General features: G+C 39.9%; 1 protein-coding gene across 9 annotated transcripts in view; it reads left to right on the forward strand.

Moving 5' to 3' along the window:
• The first annotated feature begins 2723 nt into the window (after positions 1-2723).
• Positions 2724-22572, forward strand: part of ATRNL1 (attractin like 1) — a 424497-nt gene continuing 404648 nt past the window's right edge. For all 9 annotated transcript variants that reach the window (XR_007376982.1, XR_007376983.1, XM_048944556.1 and 6 more), the window contains exon 1: positions 2724-3446. Coding sequence is in view for 7 of the 9 variants with exons in the window: in XM_048944556.1 (XP_048800513.1) it covers positions 3145-3446 (302 nt within the window). In the remaining 2 variants the exon portion in view is untranslated. The remainder of the gene's footprint in view (positions 3447-22572) is intronic.

Genomic DNA, 22572 nt, shown 5'->3' on the forward strand with positions numbered 1-22572 from the left:
TTCTAGCCAGATATTTTTTCAATATACCCTTGACATCACTATAGTCTATTCTCAGTATCTGTTTTAAATCAGCAACTTAAAACTTTTGAAGAGTTATTCAAACGCTTCTAAGCTGTAAATTTGACCAAAGACTTTTTACATTAGCCCTTCAAAAATGTAAATGTTTTCTACGTCAAGAACTGGAGGGATGAAGGGTGTAAAATGTCACACTTCCAAGAAAAGCAGAACTTACAGATCTGCATGTAACAATGAGCAGATTGACAGATCTGACTTCTCTCAGCCAGAACTGCTAACTTCATCTGACAAAAAAGAAATTTCTCATCAAATCAGGACAGAAGAGTACCAATATTGGCATTTGCACATCATTCATTTCCCGGGGTTATGAAACATCTAATGCATTACTGTGACATACAACAGCCAAAAGGTTTGCACTTCTTCATTTTCATAGCTACCCAGGAGATAGCTATCCAATATTTTCTCCTCACTATTCTACATCTAGAAACATTTATGGTAGTGTTTAGGCGTCTAGAGAGGACTGTTTATGCAGTGTAAGAGTACTGTCATACTCTTCTCTGCACCTCTGATATCTATCCTGTCCTTTTCTGATGGCCTATTTGTGTTTTTAATCCAGTCATGTAATGGCCCTGCCCAGTATAGGTTTGTCTTTCTTGTGTTTATGTATTCATGACTAAAGAAGAAATTTAGCACTTGGAGGACAAATACGCACTGATTGCTGTGATTTTAAACTTTTTTTTTTGTGTGCCTTGTAATGAATTGTTGGAAGCTTAGCTTTGCTTTGGGTGTTAATTTAAAAAACTTGGCTGACTTCTGTAAATCTGAAGCAAAATCTTCATTCAGGCTGAGAAAAGATGGTGTATATCTTAGAAATGTCTTGGTTGGTATAAAGGAATTGAGAAAGTGGAGGAAGAATGTATCTTCCAGCCATGTTAAGCTAAAAAAAATTGCTGAAAGTGTATAGGAGATTAAAAAGTAGTCTTGAAATGACTTTGTATTTTAGGCTGTAATCTTGTATTAACTGCACTTCTGGTCTGATAACGTTATTTACAGAGGACAGTTGTTCAGCAGCCTTAATCACATGTAGTACTGCACAATTAGCAGACTGTTCAGCAAATGCTTCAGCCTCAGCTTTTTTTTTTTTTTGTAAAATATAAAGCAGCAACACAATTTCCATTTCCTCTCATTGCGTGAACTCACCAATTCATTACAAAACACACACAAAGAGATCCCTAATAGCTGAGAAATCAGTCTGATCCAGAACAATGCAGTGATCTATATAAGCTCTGTTAGGAAGACAATGTACAGACTCCTGGATTGAGAGCGGCTGTGGTCCTCCTGACAGCCTTTGCAAGGCAACTGGATGAATCACTATTCACCTCTGCTTTCCACAAGCACAAATTTTCAGGTATTCCCTTAATTAAGACTGCAAAGTGCATACGACAAAGTTCTCTGAGTGCACTTAGCTTTTGTTAGACTCTCACACTGTGTAAAAATGCAAATAGATACTGATAGGTACTGTTGTGCTTCCTTCTGTAGTACTGATAGAGTAATGACATCGATTTTGCACCAAAGCCAACCAAGCAGCTCCTCCACATGGGCAAGAGGCCTGTGGAATCTGGGAACAGTCAATCTGGAGAATGGTCCAATAAGGGTCACTTCAGACCTATCTGGTTTTAAATACTAACAGGAGAGAAAATTAATTACCTTTCCCTTATATTCTTGGAATGGAGATATCCTGTTATAAATTTTCTAATTAAGTGTTAAGAGAAAGTTTCAGTTGCTGCTATATTCCTAACTGCTTGCCAGCAGGGCTCAGGATTGTTTTCTGACTGTGAAATGAAAGCACATTACAGCAAAGCTGGAAAAAGCAGGCTATGTATGGCACATTTTGCAGGGGAAAAAAAAGGACATTTCAGACAACTTTATTACAATTATTACTTTAGTATTGATCTGGGAACTTTTATGACCACACAACAGGCTCAGGGTGGAAGGCAATGCCTTGATTTCAACTGCGAAACGCGAAGATGGAGTAACTGCTAGGAAGGCAGGGCTGTCACGGCAAGCTGCAGCATCTCTTCCAGCACTGCCCGCCACGGTTTTAAAGAAAACCGCCTCTGAACTTTGCAGGGCGAGGGGCCAATGCCGAGCAGACGCTGGAGGGGCGGCCCGGGGCGCGCGGGCAGAACGCAGCAGGCCTCGTGCCCTCCCTTCCCGCCCCTCGGCCCCTGCAGAGCGCAGCCAACCCCCCACGAAGCCACGCGGGAACAAAGCTGCAAGCGGCGCTGTCGACCGACCCGCGGCCTTAAAGGTCCCGCCGGCTTCGTGCGGTCTGAGTGTGCGTGTGCGTTGGGGGGGCACGCGGTGTCTCGCACCCCCGTTGCAGCACGCAGGTGGCTGCCGCCGGGCTCCCAGCTCCCTCCCTCCTTCCCTCCCGCTAAAGGCTCGGCCGAGGGACGGCTCCAAGCAGAGCGGGGGGAGGTGAAGGGGGGGCGGCAGAGCGAGCGGGCGGCGCGGAGAGGGGATTACAATTAGCCTTTAAAAATGGCTGCTTGGAAGCTGTCAGCCGGGACGCAGCGCGGCCGCTAACCCTCCTCTCCCGCCGCTCTGCCCCTCTAGGGCTGCTATCGGAGCGGGCAGAAAAGCTCCTCTGTCCCTCCCGACCCCCCGCCCCCCCTCCCCATCCCCCCCGTGCCGTGCGGGATGCCGTAGCGGCTCCGGGCCCGGCCGCCCTCGCTGACTGACGAGGAGGACGGCGGCGGCGGCCCCCGCCTCCCGCGCTCCTCCTGCCGCTGCTGCGTGTGTGCGGCGGGGCTACAAAGGAGAGGGGGAGCGCGGGGTGCCGGCGCGAGGGCGGTGTGTGCGCGCGGGGGAGGGACGCGTCTTGCGAGGAGAAAGCGCAAGGTCAAGAGGCAGCTCTCCTCCTCCATGGAAGAAGAGCGATGAGCCCCGAGGAGGACGAAGAAGAGAAGGGGCGGATGGCTGTGGGCTGCCGGGCTTCCCCTCGGGAGTGAGGAGCCGGCGGTGGGGTCGGGAGGAGGGAGCGGAGGAAGGCCGGAGGGAAGCGGCGGGTTTGAATCTCGCCGGCTGGATTATTTCTCCTCTCGGGAAGCTCCCGGCTCTCGGCCCATGGCCCCCGCGGGCAGCGCGGAGCCGGGCAGCGCCCTGAGCAAAGCTGGGGCCGCCCCTCCGCCCCTGGGCGCCTGGAGACCTTTCCCCTCCGCCTGCTGCTGCTGCTTCTCCGCTCTGCTGGACGTCAACAGCTGGCTGTTCTTCTACGGATTCCTCTACCTGGCCCTCTATGCCCAGGTGTCCCAGTCCAAGTCCTGCGACAAGATCTCCTGCTTCTCGGGGCACTGTGTCAACTCTACCTGCGTCTGCGACCAGGGCTGGGTGGGAGATCAGTGCCAGCACTGCCAGGGCAGGTTCAAGTAAGTCTCCGCTTATTGCCGCTTCCTTTTTTGAGATCGGTGCTCATGCTTTTCCTATTTTATTTTCCTTATAATTATTTTCTGTGATTTTGTTCACGTGTAATGGAAAGATGTGACAGAAGTTGGGGATGAAATAGCTCTCCTGCTCCCTCCTTCAGAGAATGCAGGACGCGGTTACCGCTGCTCTCAGTGGGAGCCCAGCAGTCGGCCTAAAGCTGTGTCGCTGCTGTCCCTTCTGGAAGTGTCATGGAAATGACATGGGCACCTCATGAGATTGCCCAATGGCCCAGTGAGCGAAAATTACTGGTGACTTTTGCCTTATGGAGAGTGACAGTCTTTTGCTCGTTGTGTGCTCCCTTTCTTACAAGTGTTTAACCCAAGTTAGGGCACGTCCAGAATGACATAAATATAACTGTTAGTGAAATGTGCATCAACCATGATGAGGTTTAGAGGAGAGGAAACAGTGATGTAAACATAAAGTAGTGGTTGGTGGTGCTGGATCTAGCTTCTTATTCTCAAAAAGTGAATGTGAAATGGAGCCATTGATCAGGGAGACAGAGCCACACACTGACACTTGCTTTTCTATGTGTGGTTGGAGAGAAAAGTTAATTTATAGGGCTGTCACTTCCCCCCACCCCCTTTGGTGTCAGGGTAAGGGCGAGGAGCGCTGCTGGAGGTAACAGTTTGCTGTTATTTCTCTGTATAACCTTGGACAGGACACTGCATTTCATTCCCATGTAGAACGCCTCCTTAAAGCTGGAAAAGCAGGAGCTCTTGCTTATTAACTGTATTGACATATACAGCTGGGAAGTGTTTAATATCTAGCTAAAAGAAAAATACTGGTGAGGCTGCATCTTACAGAACTCAGATTTTATCCTTGCAAGTACTCCTTGCAAAGTACTTTATGGTTAAAAGCATCCATAATTATCTGTTTTAAACTGTGCTTCCAACTACTAAAGTTGAGCCATGTAATTCGTGCATCTTCTAACTATTTGAGTATTTATTCTCTCAGTCCTAAGTAAGCAAAAAGTGAATCGAGTGACTTGTTAGCATGGGGAGTTGGGGAGCAACTGACAACCAGACGTGCAGCTGAAGTGAGGCACGTGTTGCAGAAAAACCCACCAAATACTCCCAGCGTAATGCCTCTCTCCGTGAAACCCGGTTGTAGGTGAAATGTGAGGCAATACAATGGATCCTGTCTGCAGATGAATTCAATAACAGTGTTTCAGAGTTGGTCACCGGCTACCTCTGTGCATTGAGGTTTTGGGGCTGGTGTCTGCTTTGTGCCCTGGCACGAGGGGAGGATTGCTGTGGGGATTGGGTGAGCAGAGGCCCAGGTGAATCGTCTTTGTGCGTGATGATCTGCAGCGGACTGGCAGAGCAGGTATTTCCTTCCTTTAAAGAGATTACTCAGATCCTCTACCTTGACCCCCGGCACTGCAGACCCTAATACTGTAAGGGCTGAAGGAAATTTTCATCTCCTCAATTTCAAAGCTTGTCAGTGTGTTTTGTGAATGGTTACTGGAGCCTTTAGTGAGCCCTCACATGCATATCCTTCATTACTTGTTACAGCATTTGTTTCTTTATGCTCATTGTGTTTGTCAGGTGAAGAATTCAATGAGTGGAGGCATAGTGGTTACATTTTCTTTGCTCGCTTCTGGTGGAAAGTTAATAATCCATCCCCACCTAGAGGAAGTTCTGCCTGAGTGTTGAAAGGGCATCTCTTCCGAGCTTGGCTAATGCAGTGGTTAATCGATGTGCCTCTGGGAGTTTTGGTGAAATCAGAATAGATTCTTTTTTTATTAGCTCCTCTGTGTTCTTGCATGATTAGCTTCAGAAATGGCTGTGATGCTCGTGTTATGGTTTTTGTCACAGATGTGAGCTTTTGCAATTATGTTGGAGTTCCCTGCACCCCCCTCCCCCACCTCTCCCCTCCTTTTTTTTTAATTTGCTGAGGGCTTTCTCAGTAGTAGTATATCTTTGATAGCTCATCTTTAATCTTAGAAGCAAAATGTACTCTATAATGAAAATAAGCATTCTGAGTTCTAACGTTTTCCAAACCCTGACGCTATGAAATATGGTCATGGCTGTTGCAATGCAAGCAGCAGCTCAGAGTGGCTCTGTGTTGAATTGCCAAAACTCAGAAGAGTGCTGAATGGGTGATGAGCTGAGTGTATTTACACAACAGTTGGAAAATGAATGTTAGATTACTTTAGGACCAGCTGACTGAGGGTCTTTCTGACTCCTGCAGTTATTCGTAGTTGTTTGATTTATTATTATGGAAGTTTAGTATGTTGTTCCACTTGTCTGTGAAGCGTGACTATCTGCTTTATACACGGATTGCCATGGTTGGGTTTTTGTGATGGTAATACTCTTATTTGACCAGTCGTGTTGGAATTGTATCACCGTGGAGTAGCCGTTTCTTACGGTAAGAGCTATTATGAAGAATGTTTCAAAATAACAGAAAGATTGAAAAGTGTGTTTGGCTATTATAACTGCATTAAAAATTAACATGGATTATAAAGTGTGATGTGTAAGAATGTTAATAGGAACTTTTACAATCTAAATGTTTATAGTATTTCAAAGTTCAGCAGTTCAAAGTTGCTGTGTGTGCCTGTCTTATGTTAAATTTAAAAATGAGCTTTTAATGACCTAAATCAGGCAGGTGTGAAGCCAGTTTTCTGTCACCAAATTATCTGAGGAAAAAGGCTTAAGGGCAAGCTTGAAACGTACCAAAATAAAGGGATCTTTATTCTTCTTTGTATAAATCAAATGTGGTTATTTTCCCTCTTCTGGGAGTGAGGGAGTTGCATTAGCAAGCAAGAGAAACATTACTGCAGGAGAAATACTACCTAGGGGTATCTTGGGACCATTAATTCTTTTGTGAGAGATGAGTAATATTTTCAGTTTTATTACTTTTCTGGATTGGGAAATAACAGCATAGTAGCGAGACATCAAAAATAATTGATCAATCTTAGTAAGGAAGTGTCAAAGCTAATGGACAGTACTATGGTAACCTTGCCTTTTCCCTGTAGAAGACCTACTGAGTGAGCAGAGTACTTTGCAAAATGGATGAAGGAGGAGTGGATGGGGAGGGAGTGGGAGCAGGGGGAAATGGGTGAAAAGATTCTTCAGCACTGTTACACTACTTGTATTTATCTGCATTGTTATTTTCTCCTTACATTGTAAAATTTGTGTTGTGAAAACAGAGCGGTGCTGCTGCTCTCACTGTTGCATTCACAGCTGTGTCAGTCATCTCCCAGCATGAGCCTCAGTTCTGCTTGGTGGTAAACTACTGTCTGGCCAAAATGGCCGTCTGAAGGCCATTTGCATCTAGTTCCTTCTCTGCTGTACTTTCCATTGCCTTATATTCAGATAGGATGAAAATCTTTTTTTGAACCAAAATGGAGAAGAGAAATTTAGATATTAAAAAAAGTGAGAAATTCTGTTTGTGTACTTGGGAGATAGGTAAGATAAGAAAGCTAAAGGGGCAGCAGGGTCTGTTCTTATAGCAGGGAGCCTTGAATCTATAGCTCCAAAGATGTCAAGGAAAAACACAGGTGTAGATGCACTGAGTTTTATTTTCATCTAGTTGTACTTCAGTGTGATCAAATATTTTTAGCAGTCATGTTCTGTAGAAGTTTCTATGACTAAATGTGGCTGTCCCTAATCACTATAATCTTCACATTACTTGAATTTTACCTGTGTCGTTATGTAAACAAGAATAATTTCAATGGCATACGTTCTGTTTGAAATGATGGCATTTCAATGCTGAAATTGGAAAGCACTTCTCTCTTTGCACCTGATCGCATTCTAAAGACTATATACAGTGATTATTAAATTCAAGCATGCAAGAAACCTGCAGGTGGGATACTAGTTCACTGTGCAAACTTCTCCAGTTTTGGGACCTGTTGTTTAAAACAAACAAATCCCAAACCAACCAAACCAAAAACCCTAAGTATGTTAATCCCAAACTAGTGTTTAGTAGCTGCTCTCTTCCTAATGAAATTGCCAACAGTTGTCAGATCCATCAGAACAGAAATCTGTGTTCTGTAATCTTGGCAGCTGTAATCTTAATGTTGCAGATGAAAACTGGTTTGACACACTGTGGTCAGTCTGGACTGTAAGCTTGTGCTTGATTTCCCATCTTTCTGTTGCTGTTTTCCTTCTATCGCTTTCTTTAGGGAAGTCCAAATGTTGTGGTTTAAATGCATGTTATAGGAAGCCTGGGTGAGAGGTTGTGCTTTGTTACTATGCAGTGGCCATGTAGTAATGCCTTGGTTTTGCTCTGCTTTGTTTGAAGATTGTATTTCTCAAATTTTCCACCTGCTTGTGACCCTTGTGCCTCTCTGTGGCCTACTGCAGTGGCGGCACTAGTGGCTATGTTTGTGTTTCCTACCATTCGATACCAAATAAGCTGTAGCATTTCTAATTAAGCTTCATTAAATTATAATAACTCTATGTTCAGAACCTGACCTTGTTACGGTGAATTTGTATGAAACAAAATGACTGCAACTTCCACTTAGAGTGATGGTAAGGGAAATGCTTCTATGGTACAATCAGCTCCTGCTCTTCCAGTAAGCTCTGTCTGCAGCTGAAACTCTTCAGCTGGAAACTTGGCCTCGATCCCCTTGCTGAGGGACAGTCTGCTGTTGGAGGTATTTAGCAGTGTAGAAGTAGAGCTAAAATGATTTGTCTTAACAAATGCTGAGTCCTAGACATAAATTAGTGAATAATCTGTGTATTGCTTGCTGTAATTAGCGGGGCTTTGGCACTAGTGTGTGCTTTCTCTGCAGTGCCTCACAGGCTGTGCTGATGTTTTCTTAGGCAGAAAAGTATAACGATATGTAAAAGCAACAGTTTGCTCTGCTCAGTGAGGGATAAGAGGCTGGTTAAGGGCAGATGTCTTCATTAAAGACCAACATCTTACCCAAGTGCATTGTAACAGCAGAAGTAATTGGAATTCATGTTTTCTGGAAAAGAAAATCCCTGATCTTATGTATAGAATTTTGTTTCCTTAAAGTTAGTTTGCATTTCTTCAACTCTGTACGATACTATCTTGCCAATGACTGTGCTTTGTGTTTCTGTGCAGAGGTAAACATTTCTTGTTAATCCCTTTCCTGGGGTGAGGAAGTTCATCAGTGACACCTATTTGTTGTGGGAGAGACAGAAGGACTTTTCCTTGATACAGTGGTGTTAAGAGAGCTGTTTGAACTGGTCCTTGCATTCGATTTGTCTCTTGCTTTCAGTGCCTCTCTTTATTATGTATTCATGTGAGATAGTATCACTAAAAGGAGATCAATTATTTCGGGTGTATCTATAAGATGGAAAGAGAGAAGTACTTTGCCTTGGTAACGCCTGCTGTTCTGGGCAGCTCTTTGACTATATTTGCCGTCACACTTCAGGAATATTTAAGGGTATGGTAAGATGGCTCTTTTCCTTACTGCAGTTATAGTGCAATTAGGTATGTAAAAATCATAGCTAACGGGGAAGCACAACAGGGCATATTTTCAGCTACGTTTTACAGCATCAGAACTGGTGGAAAGCTTAAAATAACAATGGAAGCTCTTCCTGTGCTACATAATGAAATTATAGAGCTTGTTGCCACAGGATATGCACGGAAGTATAAAGTAAGTATGAGCAAAACCCATTATGATTATGGCCATGCTGTTGAAGTTCAGTATTGAAGCTGATGATTGTTAGAAAATATATAAAGGCAGTGCTTCTGCTATTTAATTTTCTAATTTCAGACGTAGCTGAACTCTGCATATACAACATTGAGTTTACTTTTCATAGTTGTATGGCAGAATATGAGTCTACATGCTTACTTCTGTGCAGTGTCTGGGAGACCAACTTAAGATGTCCTGTTTAACAGTGCAGACTTAATGTAGATTTATTTTGTTCCGTAAATCTCTTACCCTATACATACACTATCATCTACATTTCTTTGCTCAACAACTTGGTTATTCTCATAATTTACTTATCTATAATGACCTACAAAAGGAATGGAACTTTTGATACGATCTTGTGCATCTACTCCTTCCTCCTGTTGTATACCTTGGAGTCTATTTGTCAGTTACAGTTTTCATGACAATTGGAGTTAGAACAGAAGGGAGTGGGAAAGATTGAGTGAGTTGAGTTCCAAGACTCTGGGGAATTCAGGAAGAGAAGCATTATGAGTGGCCCAAGAGCAGGAAAAGCCGCAGTCACAGTGTCTGTGTATTTAGTTGTTAAAGTCAATCAATCTTCAGACTGAGTGTTACAGGAAAACAGGTTTCATTAATTTTGTGAGTCTCAGGATGGCCTCTCTGGGGAGGGGGAATGTTTCCCTGAGGTTGGATCAGAAATTATATAGTATATATATAAGTATATATACTATATAAGTATAGAAGTTTCTAGGCTTATTTTGTATACCGATATGTAGAAGATCATTAGAATCAAAGACCATACATGCATTAACTCTTCCTTTTAAGTTCTTAATTAACTGAATGAGAGGAAATACCCAGCTGACTTAAATGTGGTCTTTAAAAAAAAAAAAAACTGTCTTCAGACAGTTCTTTGTTTATTTGATAACTTGCAAGTTTCTGTAGTTCTGTCATATGGACCATAGCAGTTAGGTGAGCTCCTCTGAGTACATCCCCTTCAGACAGGCTCTTACTGCACTTCTGAATTACCTCCTGCATGTTCTCAGAGCACCTACAAAAGTTTCTGGATTCTGTTGTCTGCAGAATGACTTGCACAAGCAGTGTCCTTAAATCGCAGACTGTAAGCAGAAACAAAAGTTGCTGAAGAAATGATCTGTAGAAAAAAAAAGTTACAATTTTGCTCTTAGCCTCAGGTGCTTTATCCTTTGTGATTGTCTTTAAAGGTGTCTTTCTGCTTCTTATGTAAGCATTAGCAGCTGAAATGTATCAATGGCAAAATCTCTTTCCCACTGACTAGTCGTCTTATTTTTTTGTGAGCTAGCCCGATTACCAGTTTCATACTGACCCAGGGGAGCTATAGATGTGGATAGGAAAAGGAACCTTCCTTCTAGATATCATAGAGTTCCTTCGCCTTAATTTTAATGTGGAATGATGTCCTCATTAAGCTGGTTTCTATTACACATAGTGAAATCCTGAGTCAGCCTATCAGTTGCTAAACAGCCTTTGTCATCAGCATGACCTGTATTAATTCAAGGCATGCACATAATTAGTCTCTCTGAAGCCAGTGGAATTGTGTGTAAGAATTTACACCTATGAATTGTCTTGTTATAAGCTAGCATGTGAATATTGGTGTAATTAAACTACTGAGAATGTGTAGGTCATTTTGATTTTATGTCAGATGTGATCATTGTTTTGCTTAAAATTGAGTTTAGGTGGTGATGCCCTGAAAAATAATTCTTCCAGTGTGAGTTACTCTGTGCATTAAAACTTTAAAATACAGTGGTAGTTCATATGATTTCCAATATAAGGAATACTATCTTTAACATGTAGATGCATAAGCCACATAAGTGTGCTAAACTTCCCCTGTAAATTAAACTATCTGCACTGGGAAGTGTTTATTGAGAGGAACTGTCTTTCTGAACATTGAAGAAAAAGGCTTTTAGTAGGATGTGTGTTTTGTTGTTGCTTAATACTTCATATTTGAAAGTTATCCGCAGGTTTTTGTGTACAATACCAGAAACTGCCTGTTCTGGCAGCTTGTGTTATGTAGGCAGTAGGGTAATTCTGAGTTAGCTCCTGTTGAAGCAGAACACACAGTTTAGAAAAGCATCTGACAGTACTTCCAGTCACTGAAAGCCCATTGCAGACATCTCAAAAATCTTCTTTTAGTTTTCCTCAGCATTTTCTATAACCCAGAAAATAAACATGTAATCCTGCTAAATCCAGGAAAACTGCCTTAGCTTGTTCTTATCATTATTTTGTCTCATTGGATTGACCAATTTTATTGTGCTTTGAGTCTTGCTTTCATTGCAGAGCCTTTAGCATAACAGGTTTAAGTTTCCTGAGTAGCTGAGAACACTGTCACCTTTTCCTCACTGAGAGGGAAGAAGGGAAGGTGCTCCTTGGCAAAGGGCTCATGGATTTTGGAGCCTGCTTTGTCTCCAGATTGAGTGCTCCACAGCTTGAGGGCTGATGACCATGTCAGCCCCAATGCCTGCTTGCCATTCCCATGTAAAGGCTCACTTGTATTGGATAGATGTGTAAAGCTGTCCATAAATATTATTAAAAGCTGTATCCTGTATAAGCATTCATTCCTGATTCAGTTTGGCGCATATATGGTCTCATGCTATGCATCTCTTACTTTCTCTAACAAAAAATAACATATTTTTGGGATGCATTGCTACAATTCATCATCCTTTAAAAATGCAAATGAGTAGCTTGTGAGATTCCTACTCTGATTCCATCTTACACTGGTATTAGTTTATTTGTTTCAAAATGTGGGTGGGAAGGGTAGGAGCTAATATGATATTCTTCCATGTACTGGCTGAAGTGCTGGTGGAAAAAAGCTTAGTTTAAGATGCTGCTGTGTAGACAGTGGAGAAAATGCACTGGAAATCTCAGGCAGTATTGAAGAATAATTTTCTGTTGGTGTTTGTGGAAATTACAAGGAGCTGCATGGTCTGGTCTTGGAAAACGTGCTTCAGAGTTGATGTAAGGAGGAGTGAAACACGGGGAGTCTGGGCACTGCAGTGGCCTCTACTGATTAACTGGATTAAGAGACAACTGTAAGCTATAAGCAGAGTGAATGCCTTCATGCCTTCATGTGAGGTGGGTGAGCTGTGGGAATTCTCAAAGTAGGAATTGAGGTTGCCCTATATGTTATTAAAAGCCTAACGAGCAAGCATGAGAGTTGAGCTGGTGGCAAGCTGCAGAGGGAGAGGCACTGCTCCCTGCATGTTTTAAGCAGTGTACACTTGGAAAACCTTATTTAGGTAGGGAGTAATTTGTATTTGTGGATTACCTGACAATTAAGTAGGTACTGAATGACTTCAAGTTTGGATGCAGGCACCAAAAATGACATTTGGCATCTGAATTTCCTATGGAGTTGGTACTTAATTTCTGTGCTTCAGTGACTCATCTGTTAAAAGGAAATAAGCACTTCCTGTAAGGTTGAAGACTTCAGGTGATTCGTGACTGTAATGATGGGGGACAGCTCACGAACTAGATATGGTTTTTAGTAGATTGAGAATGCATTTCTTCCTAGAATGTAATAAATACTATGGCATGAACTACTCCTGTCCAAATTGTACTGTGCATCTCAAATATGTGTCAAATAGCTTTCTCATTAGGTCAGAGGGACCTAAGACCAACTTGGAACTGGTCTGTATTATTGCAGAATGTTTGAAGAAAATATTCTTCTCTAGAATAAGAGAATCTCTGCAAAAGCAGTTTGTACATTATCCAAACCACTGATAATCTTATAGTTAAGATGGAAACGCCCAGAAGGACTTAATTCCCACCCTTGGATTAAATGTTATTAAAATATTGAGAGATACAGTCATACTCAGGACTGCTTAGCAGCTACTTTGAAGTTACTCTGCTTGTATGAAAAAATGATCTATATTGGATTTTACATTCCTATATTGATGTCAGAGACCCGTGGGCTTCCAGTTTGCAGGATGTTTGCATTACATTATTCCAGAATCAGGAATCTGGATCCACCATCTTTAATTAAATAGACTTTTATTGTAGACACGCACCTTAATTTTTTTGAATAGATGTTTGATTATTGTCATATTTTTGAATTTTCAGTTTCTTCTCTGTTACTTTGAAGGCTAACAATTTGCCTTCAGTGAAACCGTGGGTAAAGTTGGCATGTAATTATTGAGTTGTAGGAACTTGGACTGAAGAGGGATCAAAAGTGCTGCAAATGAAAATGTATACTTAACCAGTTGCTGCAGTAAAGTGTGAACAGAAATGATCTTGGTCAAAAGCCAGGGAGGAGAGCTTGATACAGTCTGGTGAGCCTCAGAGAAACTTTCTGTTCAAGGTGAAAGCAAAAATGAGGCACCAAGGAGCAGAAAGACAAACATGTCATTGATAGAGATAGAGATATATATTGGTATATATATCAATGACATGTTTGTCTTTCTGCTCCTATATATATCTATATCTATATGTGTGTGTATGTATGTGTATATATACATATACACACACACACACATACATATATATATGTATATATATTTTCCTTTTCTTTATCTTTGCCATCCAAGCACAGGCAGGATTAGCAAAATATTATCTTTTGTAGTCAACTTATATTGTAGTTAAACGCTTTCTGTAATAGTGGTGAAGAGTAAAAGGCAGTAAAGATAATTTCCTTTGTATGTATCCCAGCTTTCAAAAAATGTACCAACTTCTATCCAGTCTGACTTTTTATATGAAATAGTGACTTAGAATTCCAGCCTTATTAGGAAAACTGAAAAGAGCATTAATTCAGCTATAAGGTGGCTTACTCCTTAATTTTCTTCCCACAGTCTGTAGAGTATATAAGAGAACATCTCACAGAGGAACAAAAACAAGAAATCAAAAGCTAAACAAATGCAGAAAAACTCTTATTAAGGTTTATGCGTGTGCAAACACAGCTTGGAGGATGGATACAGTTGATAATCAAATGTATGTAAGGATGTACAAAATGTGCCAGAGGGAATGAACTGCGTGCTTCATAGGAAGTATCACAGAGCTGTTGCAACTGAATTAAGCAGTGTGGTTTGGTAGTTCTCTTGTATCACTAAATGTTTTGTTGGCTATCAAATTCAGCTGAGGCACCTCCTGGAGGATAACTTCAAACGTTGGACAGAAGCTGGAAGTTGCTCTTGGAAAAAAATACAGAAGCAGATGGTTGGTTTTGAAAACATACACATCTGCATTTGTGTGAGCAGATGTAACAGCATTAAGGCAGTTGTGCTTAAAAGTACTTTTGCAGATGGTATGTAAAACTTAAAGTGATGTAAGTATTAAATCTACGACACCTGTGTTTAAAACTTTGTTTACATGGGCATTTTTAATAGTACTTTGTGGGAGTGATTTGTGAAATGAATATGATACAGTTTTTCTAGAGTTTAATTTCTGAATAGCTATGAGAGGCTGGGAATCCAAACCCTACCTGTATTCAAGATGTGCTTCATCTTGGCACATCTCTACTTTACTTAATATTTTGGATTAAATACTAAGTAGCTGATGATCACCATGGCTTTGAGGAATAGGTGCTAGTTTTTCCCATTTGTTTTATGCTTAGAAAAACCAAAGCTGTGTAGTATTTTTTTTTCAATGTTAATTAATAAGTGACAGAATTGAAATCATAACTTGGGTTTATACAATTTTCTGTGATTATGACCCTGACCTCACTTCAAGAAATGCTTTGTTTTATTTCAGGTACCTTTTACATGTAGCATTATCAGATGTATGTGATATGAAGCTTTGTTTTCTGGTTTGGATCTATAGCAAAGGATGATATTTTTGAGTGACTGCTCCAAATGCATCCTGGAGCTGTTCAGTGTGTCTGGGCCTATGTTAATGCAAACATAAGTGTCCATGTGGCTAAGGGGATGGTAAAGAGAATTGACTTTGGATGGGGTCCTCCATTCATATGAGCCAGGATGTTGGAACTGGACTGAATTTGTAGTTGACCTGGCCTCTTATTTTTGTTGTTTTTTTGAAGCAACATTTGGAGATGTGCAACCCACAGTTGAATGTATTAACGTAACAGTTCACAAAAGCTGTTTTCTAACACAATAATTGCTTGGTTATTTTATTTCTGATTTTATATGCATCATTAAAGTGCACTTACTGCTTTTGGGGTTTGCGTGTGTTCAGAAATTTCATATAAAAACTCAGAGGTGACAGGCAGCTGAAGATAAGCAAAATATTCCTTCTAAGACTCAGGGCTTCTAATGTCAGTCAGCTGGATTTTTAGGTAGCAATTGGGCTTAAAAGCAGAACCAGTATATATTAGATTCTTTCAGAATGGTGGAGGCTTCCAGGGTTGTACTGAAATGCAATTTGGGAGCATTTTCCTCTGAGTTGGTATTATTTATTTCTATTGCCTTGAGGTCGTACTCAATAATGATTGTATTAAAGCAAAACAAAACAAAAACAAACAAAAAAAAACCCCTAATGTATCCAATTGTTATAATAATAATTTTTAATTGCAGTTAAAGCTCTTGTCTAAGGATATTTCCTTCTTGTAAAGGGTCTAATATAGTTCTCTCATACATCACCTGTTCTCCAGTCACTTTATTTTTATCTTGATTAAACTTGACCATTTTAATTTCCATCTACTAATGAAGACCAAAGTATCTGATGGATGCAATTAGTCATGCTCCTCCTTTTTAAAATACAACAATTAAAATTTGGTTTGTTTCTCTGTGAAGATCAAGGGAAGTGTGGAGCAATCTGCAGTACTCTGATCTGTACTGTAGCTTTCAAATTTGAAGCTTCCTTCTTCTCTTTGTGTAACTCACTGGATATGGGGGGTAAATTACCATTCAGGCATGGGAGAATGACAAACCTAACATATGCTGAGCTTGGCAAGCGTGAGCATAGCGGTGCAACATCTTGAGTGGAGGAAATACTCTGTTGTTCTCACAGCTGTGCTGTTGCTGGTTTAGACTTCAGTGTATCGTATCAGTTAGTCTGGTTGGTGCTACTTGAAAGCATAGTGTTAAATAAAGGAACACTAGTTGATGGAGGAAATCCTCAAGTATCCTATGTTTGAAAAGCTACAGATTAGTGAGGAAAAAGCAACATCTTTTCCTTTCCTGTTTTTAATTGCGCTGAACTTCCTAGGTATGGAATTGATGATCATTTTCTTCTTCCCAGTGGAGCAGAAGTGTTTAGGAGCCTTTCCAAGAAGATGTCAACCTACAAGATACTGTGCTATGCAAACTTGTCTTCTGTATGTTGAGTATTTTATGAAGTATATTTGAAAAAACAGAAACCTCTCAAGCAGGAAATAAAGCCATCCTATCATTTAAGCAACCATCCAACCATGTGTAGACTTAAGAACAGCTTTTCTCATTGATTGCTTGTCATCTTATTGCTTTTCTCTTGCTAAATGTACACATGATCAAAAGTTTCCAAAAGCCTCATAGTCTGAAAGGTCTTGTGAGCAGTTCTGTAGGAGAATGGACAAGAGAAAAGGAAAAATCCTATCCTGAGTCACAGGCTAGAAGCAGTAGGTTTGCGGTGTGTGTGAGGTTGTTACTGCATGGGGAAGGCTGTGGATTCTGCTCAATAGGTGTTAGCAGTGCAAATTCTGTTTGTACCCATACTCAAGAGCACAAGCTGGTTCTGTGCAACTCTACAACAGTGACTTGAGTTCCAGGCTGCATACATCCAGCCTGCTTGCTTTTGCAAACCCTTATGGGTAGGTTTTCATAGGGGTATGAGAGTTTTGGAGGATACAGTTGTTTCTTTAGACTATCAGAAGTTTGTGGGTTTTTTTTAAGCGTCGAAGTGCACTTTTATCCATATTCACTGATATTTAGGAGGTTGTGTATGCAGGTGTATAAGTTATTCACTTAGGTAGGAAACAGAGAATTACATAGCCATGTGGATGCAATGTTTGTATGTCAGAAATACTCAAAGGGTGGTGATGCACTGGAACAAGGAGGTTGTGGATGCCCCATCCCTGGAGACATTCAAGGCCAGGCTGGATGTGGCTCTGGGCAGCCTGGTCTTGTGCTTGGCGACCTGCACACAGCAGGGGTTTGGAACTGGGTGATCACTGTGGTCCTTTTCAACCCAGGCTGTTCTGTGATCCTATGAAATACTATACTTTTTCTTATAAGCAGTCATCTTGAATCTTATTTTATTCTGTGTTTGGAGGTATAGATAGACTTCAGAAAGTAGTTTTCTAGAAACTGTGGTTCACAGGTACAGCCTACTTACAGAAGTATTTGCTCAAGGTGGGTGGATGTGAAAAACTTTCTGTAAAGAGGTCACTGCATAGTACAGGAAAGTATTGTAGTAAAGCAAAATATGAGCACAGAATAGGATTTGGGCCTTTTAATTAATACGGGGTGAGAAATGTCTCTTTTAGAGGCTTTTCATGAAGATATAAACCATCAGAAAGCATCCCTGGGTGTGACTATACAATTTGAATACAGCTTCTGCATTATTATTTGCTGTGTAACAAGGAATTATGACTGTTCATTTGCAGTTAGACTGCAGGACTCAGTCTCAATTGCTATAGCCTTAAGATGATGTAATCGATCTTTTTAGAATATGTTTGTCTAATTTGAAAGTAAGCCTAAGGAAATTTGTGTGATGGAATGGAGACTCTTGAGATTGTGTTTATGGCAATAATACACCTTTCATTTGCAGATGGTGAAATGTGTGTTAGCCTAACATTATTCTATGCTTAGCAGTAGGGAAGACTGACATAGCTAGTCAATGTCTGTGGTATTTAGTGCCTTACATTTTAAGTCTGCATGGCTGGTGGATGGTGCAGCCATCCCTTTTTTAAGTTTTTTTTTTTTTTAATAAATAATATAAGTAGGAGGTGCCTTGGTGAAGTATCCTTTTCATCTAAAGAAAGGTGGGGGCTGTATTAATCTTCCTGATAGGCTTGGAATCAAATTATTCAAGTATTGTTCCATGCTGGGAATGCCTTCAATTTATAAGCAGTCTTATTTGATTTATTTACATCAGTGTTGTGCACAGAGAAAAAGATAATTACTCAACTGTCTGCTCTTAGGCTGTGGTTGCAAATATTTTTCTGGCATTAGAAATGTCCCAAGGAGCATTTCCATTAAGCATGGTTTAGGCATGTGAATAAAGGGAAATGTTTGTTTCTGTTCAGGTAAAATTCTTTATCCTCTTTAAAAATGTTTAATTTATGCTTGTCAATAGCTTCTTTAGAAAAGTAAGAATGGTTGCTATGATGAAGTTTATGGGAGTGTTACCGTGTGTGGATGCAGAAGAGAAATTAGAATCCTGCCTGTGAACAGAATGGGAACTTGAGGAAAAAAAGAAGAAAACCATACTGCAGCTCATGACCATTATTTTTGCTTTTTTGAATTTATGCTAAAGAGCAAAGAAGGAAAAACGTTCAGGACAAGTGTGATCTTTCGATGTAAGGTTATTCTGGAGGAAAGGAGGAAAAAAATCCTTATGGCTAATATGAAATGTGAATGATTCTATACCTGTTTCTGTTGTTTGCTCTAAGTTAGTTTTTTTTTTTTTTTCCCCTCCTATATTACATCTTCCTGTGGATGAATACTGAGTGATGCTTAGTTTTTCTGAGGGAATTCTTATTTTCAAGTAGTTCTTTCATATGGCTTTTCCTCATTTGTTTGGGCCTTACAAACTATTAAAAACACTATCAGCACAGAGAATGAAAATTAAATATCAGAACTGTGAAATTTGATTGAACCTAAATGTTGCAAGTTTCTTGACTGCCCCTATTATGGTTCTGTTTTCCTAGCATGCTGCTTGGCCAAATGTTAGAAATTCCAACTAGCAATTAATATAGTGCTGTTGAATAAATGAAAATCACTTGGTTCCCTTGGTATGTTAACTTACAGTTCATCTGCTTCTGTGGTTTTTTTTTTTTTTTTTTAAAGGTAATCATTTAAGATTGCCAGGTACTTCTGCTTGAATATGTGAGCTTTTATTTTAACATGAAACTTCTTTACAAAGCCTCATTTTGGAAGTATTACTTTTTTTTTTTTTAAGTGCTTCAGTTTTCTAATGACTCACCTGCCTTCTCAACATTCTGGTAAATTGGGATTAATTAAGAAGGTGGGTAATTTGGGATTAATTAAAAAGGCATGTCTGTAAAGCAACTGGGATTTGTGCGAGTTTAAAGGTGAGGATGTGCATATTAAAGCAAAGTATTTATGCAGCTGGTAGATTGGTACATGTGAGTGTATACTATTTGCATATCTTTATATGCATATAGGAATGTTATTGAAAACAGAATTTTCTGGAGTCTACGTGGCAATCCAGTGGCAGTACTACTGGGATTAATGTGGTCAACTCAGAACTGCTGAGAAGGAGTGGGAAGGAATGGGATAAGTGTTATCTCCTCTGTGTGTGCTCGTGTTTTAAAATAAAATTGCCACCACTGCATTTGAGCTGTGCTCCCAGATCATCCATTGAGTGATGATCTCAAGAATCTGGCAGGTAGATGCGTCTGTTGGGGGTATGCCTGACCTCCAGCTTCATGAAGCCCAGTACGTCCAGGTCTGAAAGCCACTGTAGGGTTGCTGCATTGTGTGGTGTGGAGAGAATGAGGTAGCTGTCCTCAGGGCTGGACAGCAAGACAAAGTTCTGATTGCCAGTTTCAGTTTGATTACTGCTCCTGTCCATTTCAGGTATGATGTTGCCCCACTTTAGTGTGGTTTGACTGGCCAATGACCAAAATCTCTGGCTGCTGACACCTCTGCAGAGCATTCCTTCTGCTTTGTTTCCCCCACACCTCACTCATTTTGGGATTCTTGTTCTATTCCATACGTGCTCTTCTAGGGGCAAAGGCACCAACTGTTTGCAGAGACCTAAAAAGTGTGTAAGAACATGACTAAAGAGCTAGAAATACTATTTTATTGAAGCCTTTATTTCACTTGGCTTTTCTCTATATGTGGCAGAGTTTTCCTGTTCTTAGTTATACTCCCAAACAGCTCACATGGAGAGGCTGTTAGATATTTATAAACAAACTAAACTCTGCAAACAAATCCAGTGGGAAGAAATCTGAAATTTGAGCAAATATTCCAAAATGTGCTTTAATGATTTTGAATGTATGGCTTAAATAAAATAAGGTTTAGTAGAATTTTTATGATCCGTAAGCACCCAAACTCTTTAAAATGGTGTGGTAGAATTTCATAACTAAATACACAATAAACTTGTTCAAAAGTTCATCCTGAATCTCCCTCTTCTGACTTCATGAATATGCGGGCTGTTAATACAAACTTGTTCATGCTATCAACTTGGTAAACCTCATTCTGTGAGCATATGGTGTCCAGGCAAGATAACCTTTTCCCTTTCCATTTGCTTTTCCTATTGTATTCTTTATATTGAGTGTCATATTTTTCCCTTGGACTTCATTATGCTAGGAGAAGCAAGTGTCCTCTTACCAGGCTCTTATTTCTTCTAGTCATTAAATGGTGCTCTCTGTTCATGTTCCACTTTAATCTTTCTATTGTGTTTCCTACTTCCTATGCTTTAATATTATTACTGCCTCATCTCTTGTATGATAATTTCTTCCTTTTTACGGCTCTGTAACTAGTGGCATGTAGTTATTCTACACCTGTTCCAGTTGTCTTTCTTCCCTAACAGGCCAGTTGAAGTTATTCCTGTCACTTCTAAGAGCCTGATTTTAAAGACTATTTACTACATCTTGTTCTTCTTTGTGTTAGTTAAGCATTGACATCACCTAGTTCTTTGCATTGCAGCAGATTTATTTCTAGTACTATGGACAACTTAAATGATTTATTAAAGTATATGATGTTATTAAATTTATGTTGCATTTTATTCTACTTTCTCCTCACATCCATAGTTTAATCTAGAAATATGAATATTGAATAATGGGAACGAGAGTAATGGCTTCTATTAACTCTGGGCAATTCCTTCCCATTTGGTGTTAAATTTAGGTACGATATTTGCTAGAAAATGACAAATGTCATAACTTAAAGTGCCTACTGCATGACTTGCAAGTTAATGTCTTAGATCTCGTGTTTCCCAATGTTCCAGTGTAGAGATTCTTATATCTGGTAGGACAATCTCTTATCTGACTTTTGTTCCTACTGAATTGATATTCTCCAACTCCATACACTTGACCTGTCTTGCTTTTGCACAGTGACCTTTTATTTTGTTTTGTGATATCTTCAATGTCTGTGATTATAATCACACCATCTCAATTCATCTTTTAAGATGTAATTCAAGGTGTTGTTTAGACTTCTTGCCCAGGTTGTAGTGATTTGTACCTTCTTGGAGTTAGGGTGGTAATGTAATTCTGACTTGAAAATTGCCTTGTGGGGAGGAAATTCCTGTTAGCTTTAAGGTAAATAGAACAAGATCATTTTCTATTACTTCATAAATCTAATTTAATTAGAATGAAAAATTACTTGTGCCAAATGCTACTAAATTATACACTTTCATGATGCTTTTCTATTTGTTTTCAGTCGGTTCTCTTAATAACTGAGTAAATGAAATGATGAAATACTTCATAGCATTTTATGAAGTGAACAAATAGTAGCTGTCAATAAGACAGCAAGTTCCAACTGTCACTGATAAAGATACAATATCTATTTATTACAGGTTTATGATCCCATGAATTGTGTTTTGCAGAGTACTTGGAGAAGGTGAATTACTCCTGTGTTTGTCTGGTTATTAAAAATAACAACTTAATCAGTGTGTTTGACTAATCAGCTGGAGTAGCTGTAGAGAGTATGTGCAACTCTTCTGGTTCTTTTTAATCTTCATATGGATACTCAAGTTGTTACATCATGCCAATGTATGACATCCTTCCATCTTCTCTGTCCTTTATCTCTACATTTGAAAATTGGTTGTCCATGGAAAACATAAATGGAAAAATCTAAGAGTGAAGGATGATGCATGCTGGCTGAGAAATTGCTAATTAGCTTCACTTGATATTTACCAAGTAATTATGTAATTTGCTCAATATGAAAAGCTTTGGTACCATTATATGCTCCAGTAATGGCCCTATCATTAAGTACTTGCACTAAATCAGAGGTTATAGGTGCATGTCTGGTTGATGGATTGCTAAAATAAGTATTTAGAGTGTAATTGTGTTGTGGAAGAGTTATATACTAAATGAAATATATTTTTTTCAAATCCCTTTCTGAGTAACAATAATGTTCAGACAGAATAATATATTGAAGTGAGTTTGACTGGACTGTTTACAGATACCTGATGTTCTCATAAACATTGCTCTCCAAGATCTAAGGAAAAAATAATTGCGTAAACAATCCCCACTTTTAAGTAGTAAACTGTACCGTTTTTAAGATGGATACTTCTGTGATTCCTGACAAATCATTTAAAATAATTTTTAAGGGCCAGTTCACTCTATAATCCGTTGATAATGGGAGGTTCTGTCAGTGTATGTCTGAAATATGAAGTAACTACCATGCATTTTTGTTGGCTTGTATTTTGATCTTTATTTCTTATCAGAAGTGAAG

Source organism: Lagopus muta, chromosome 5 (assembly GCF_023343835.1).
Source record: "Lagopus muta isolate bLagMut1 chromosome 5, bLagMut1 primary, whole genome shotgun sequence".
In the NCBI taxonomy this organism is placed as follows: domain Eukaryota; kingdom Metazoa; phylum Chordata; class Aves; order Galliformes; family Phasianidae; genus Lagopus; species Lagopus muta.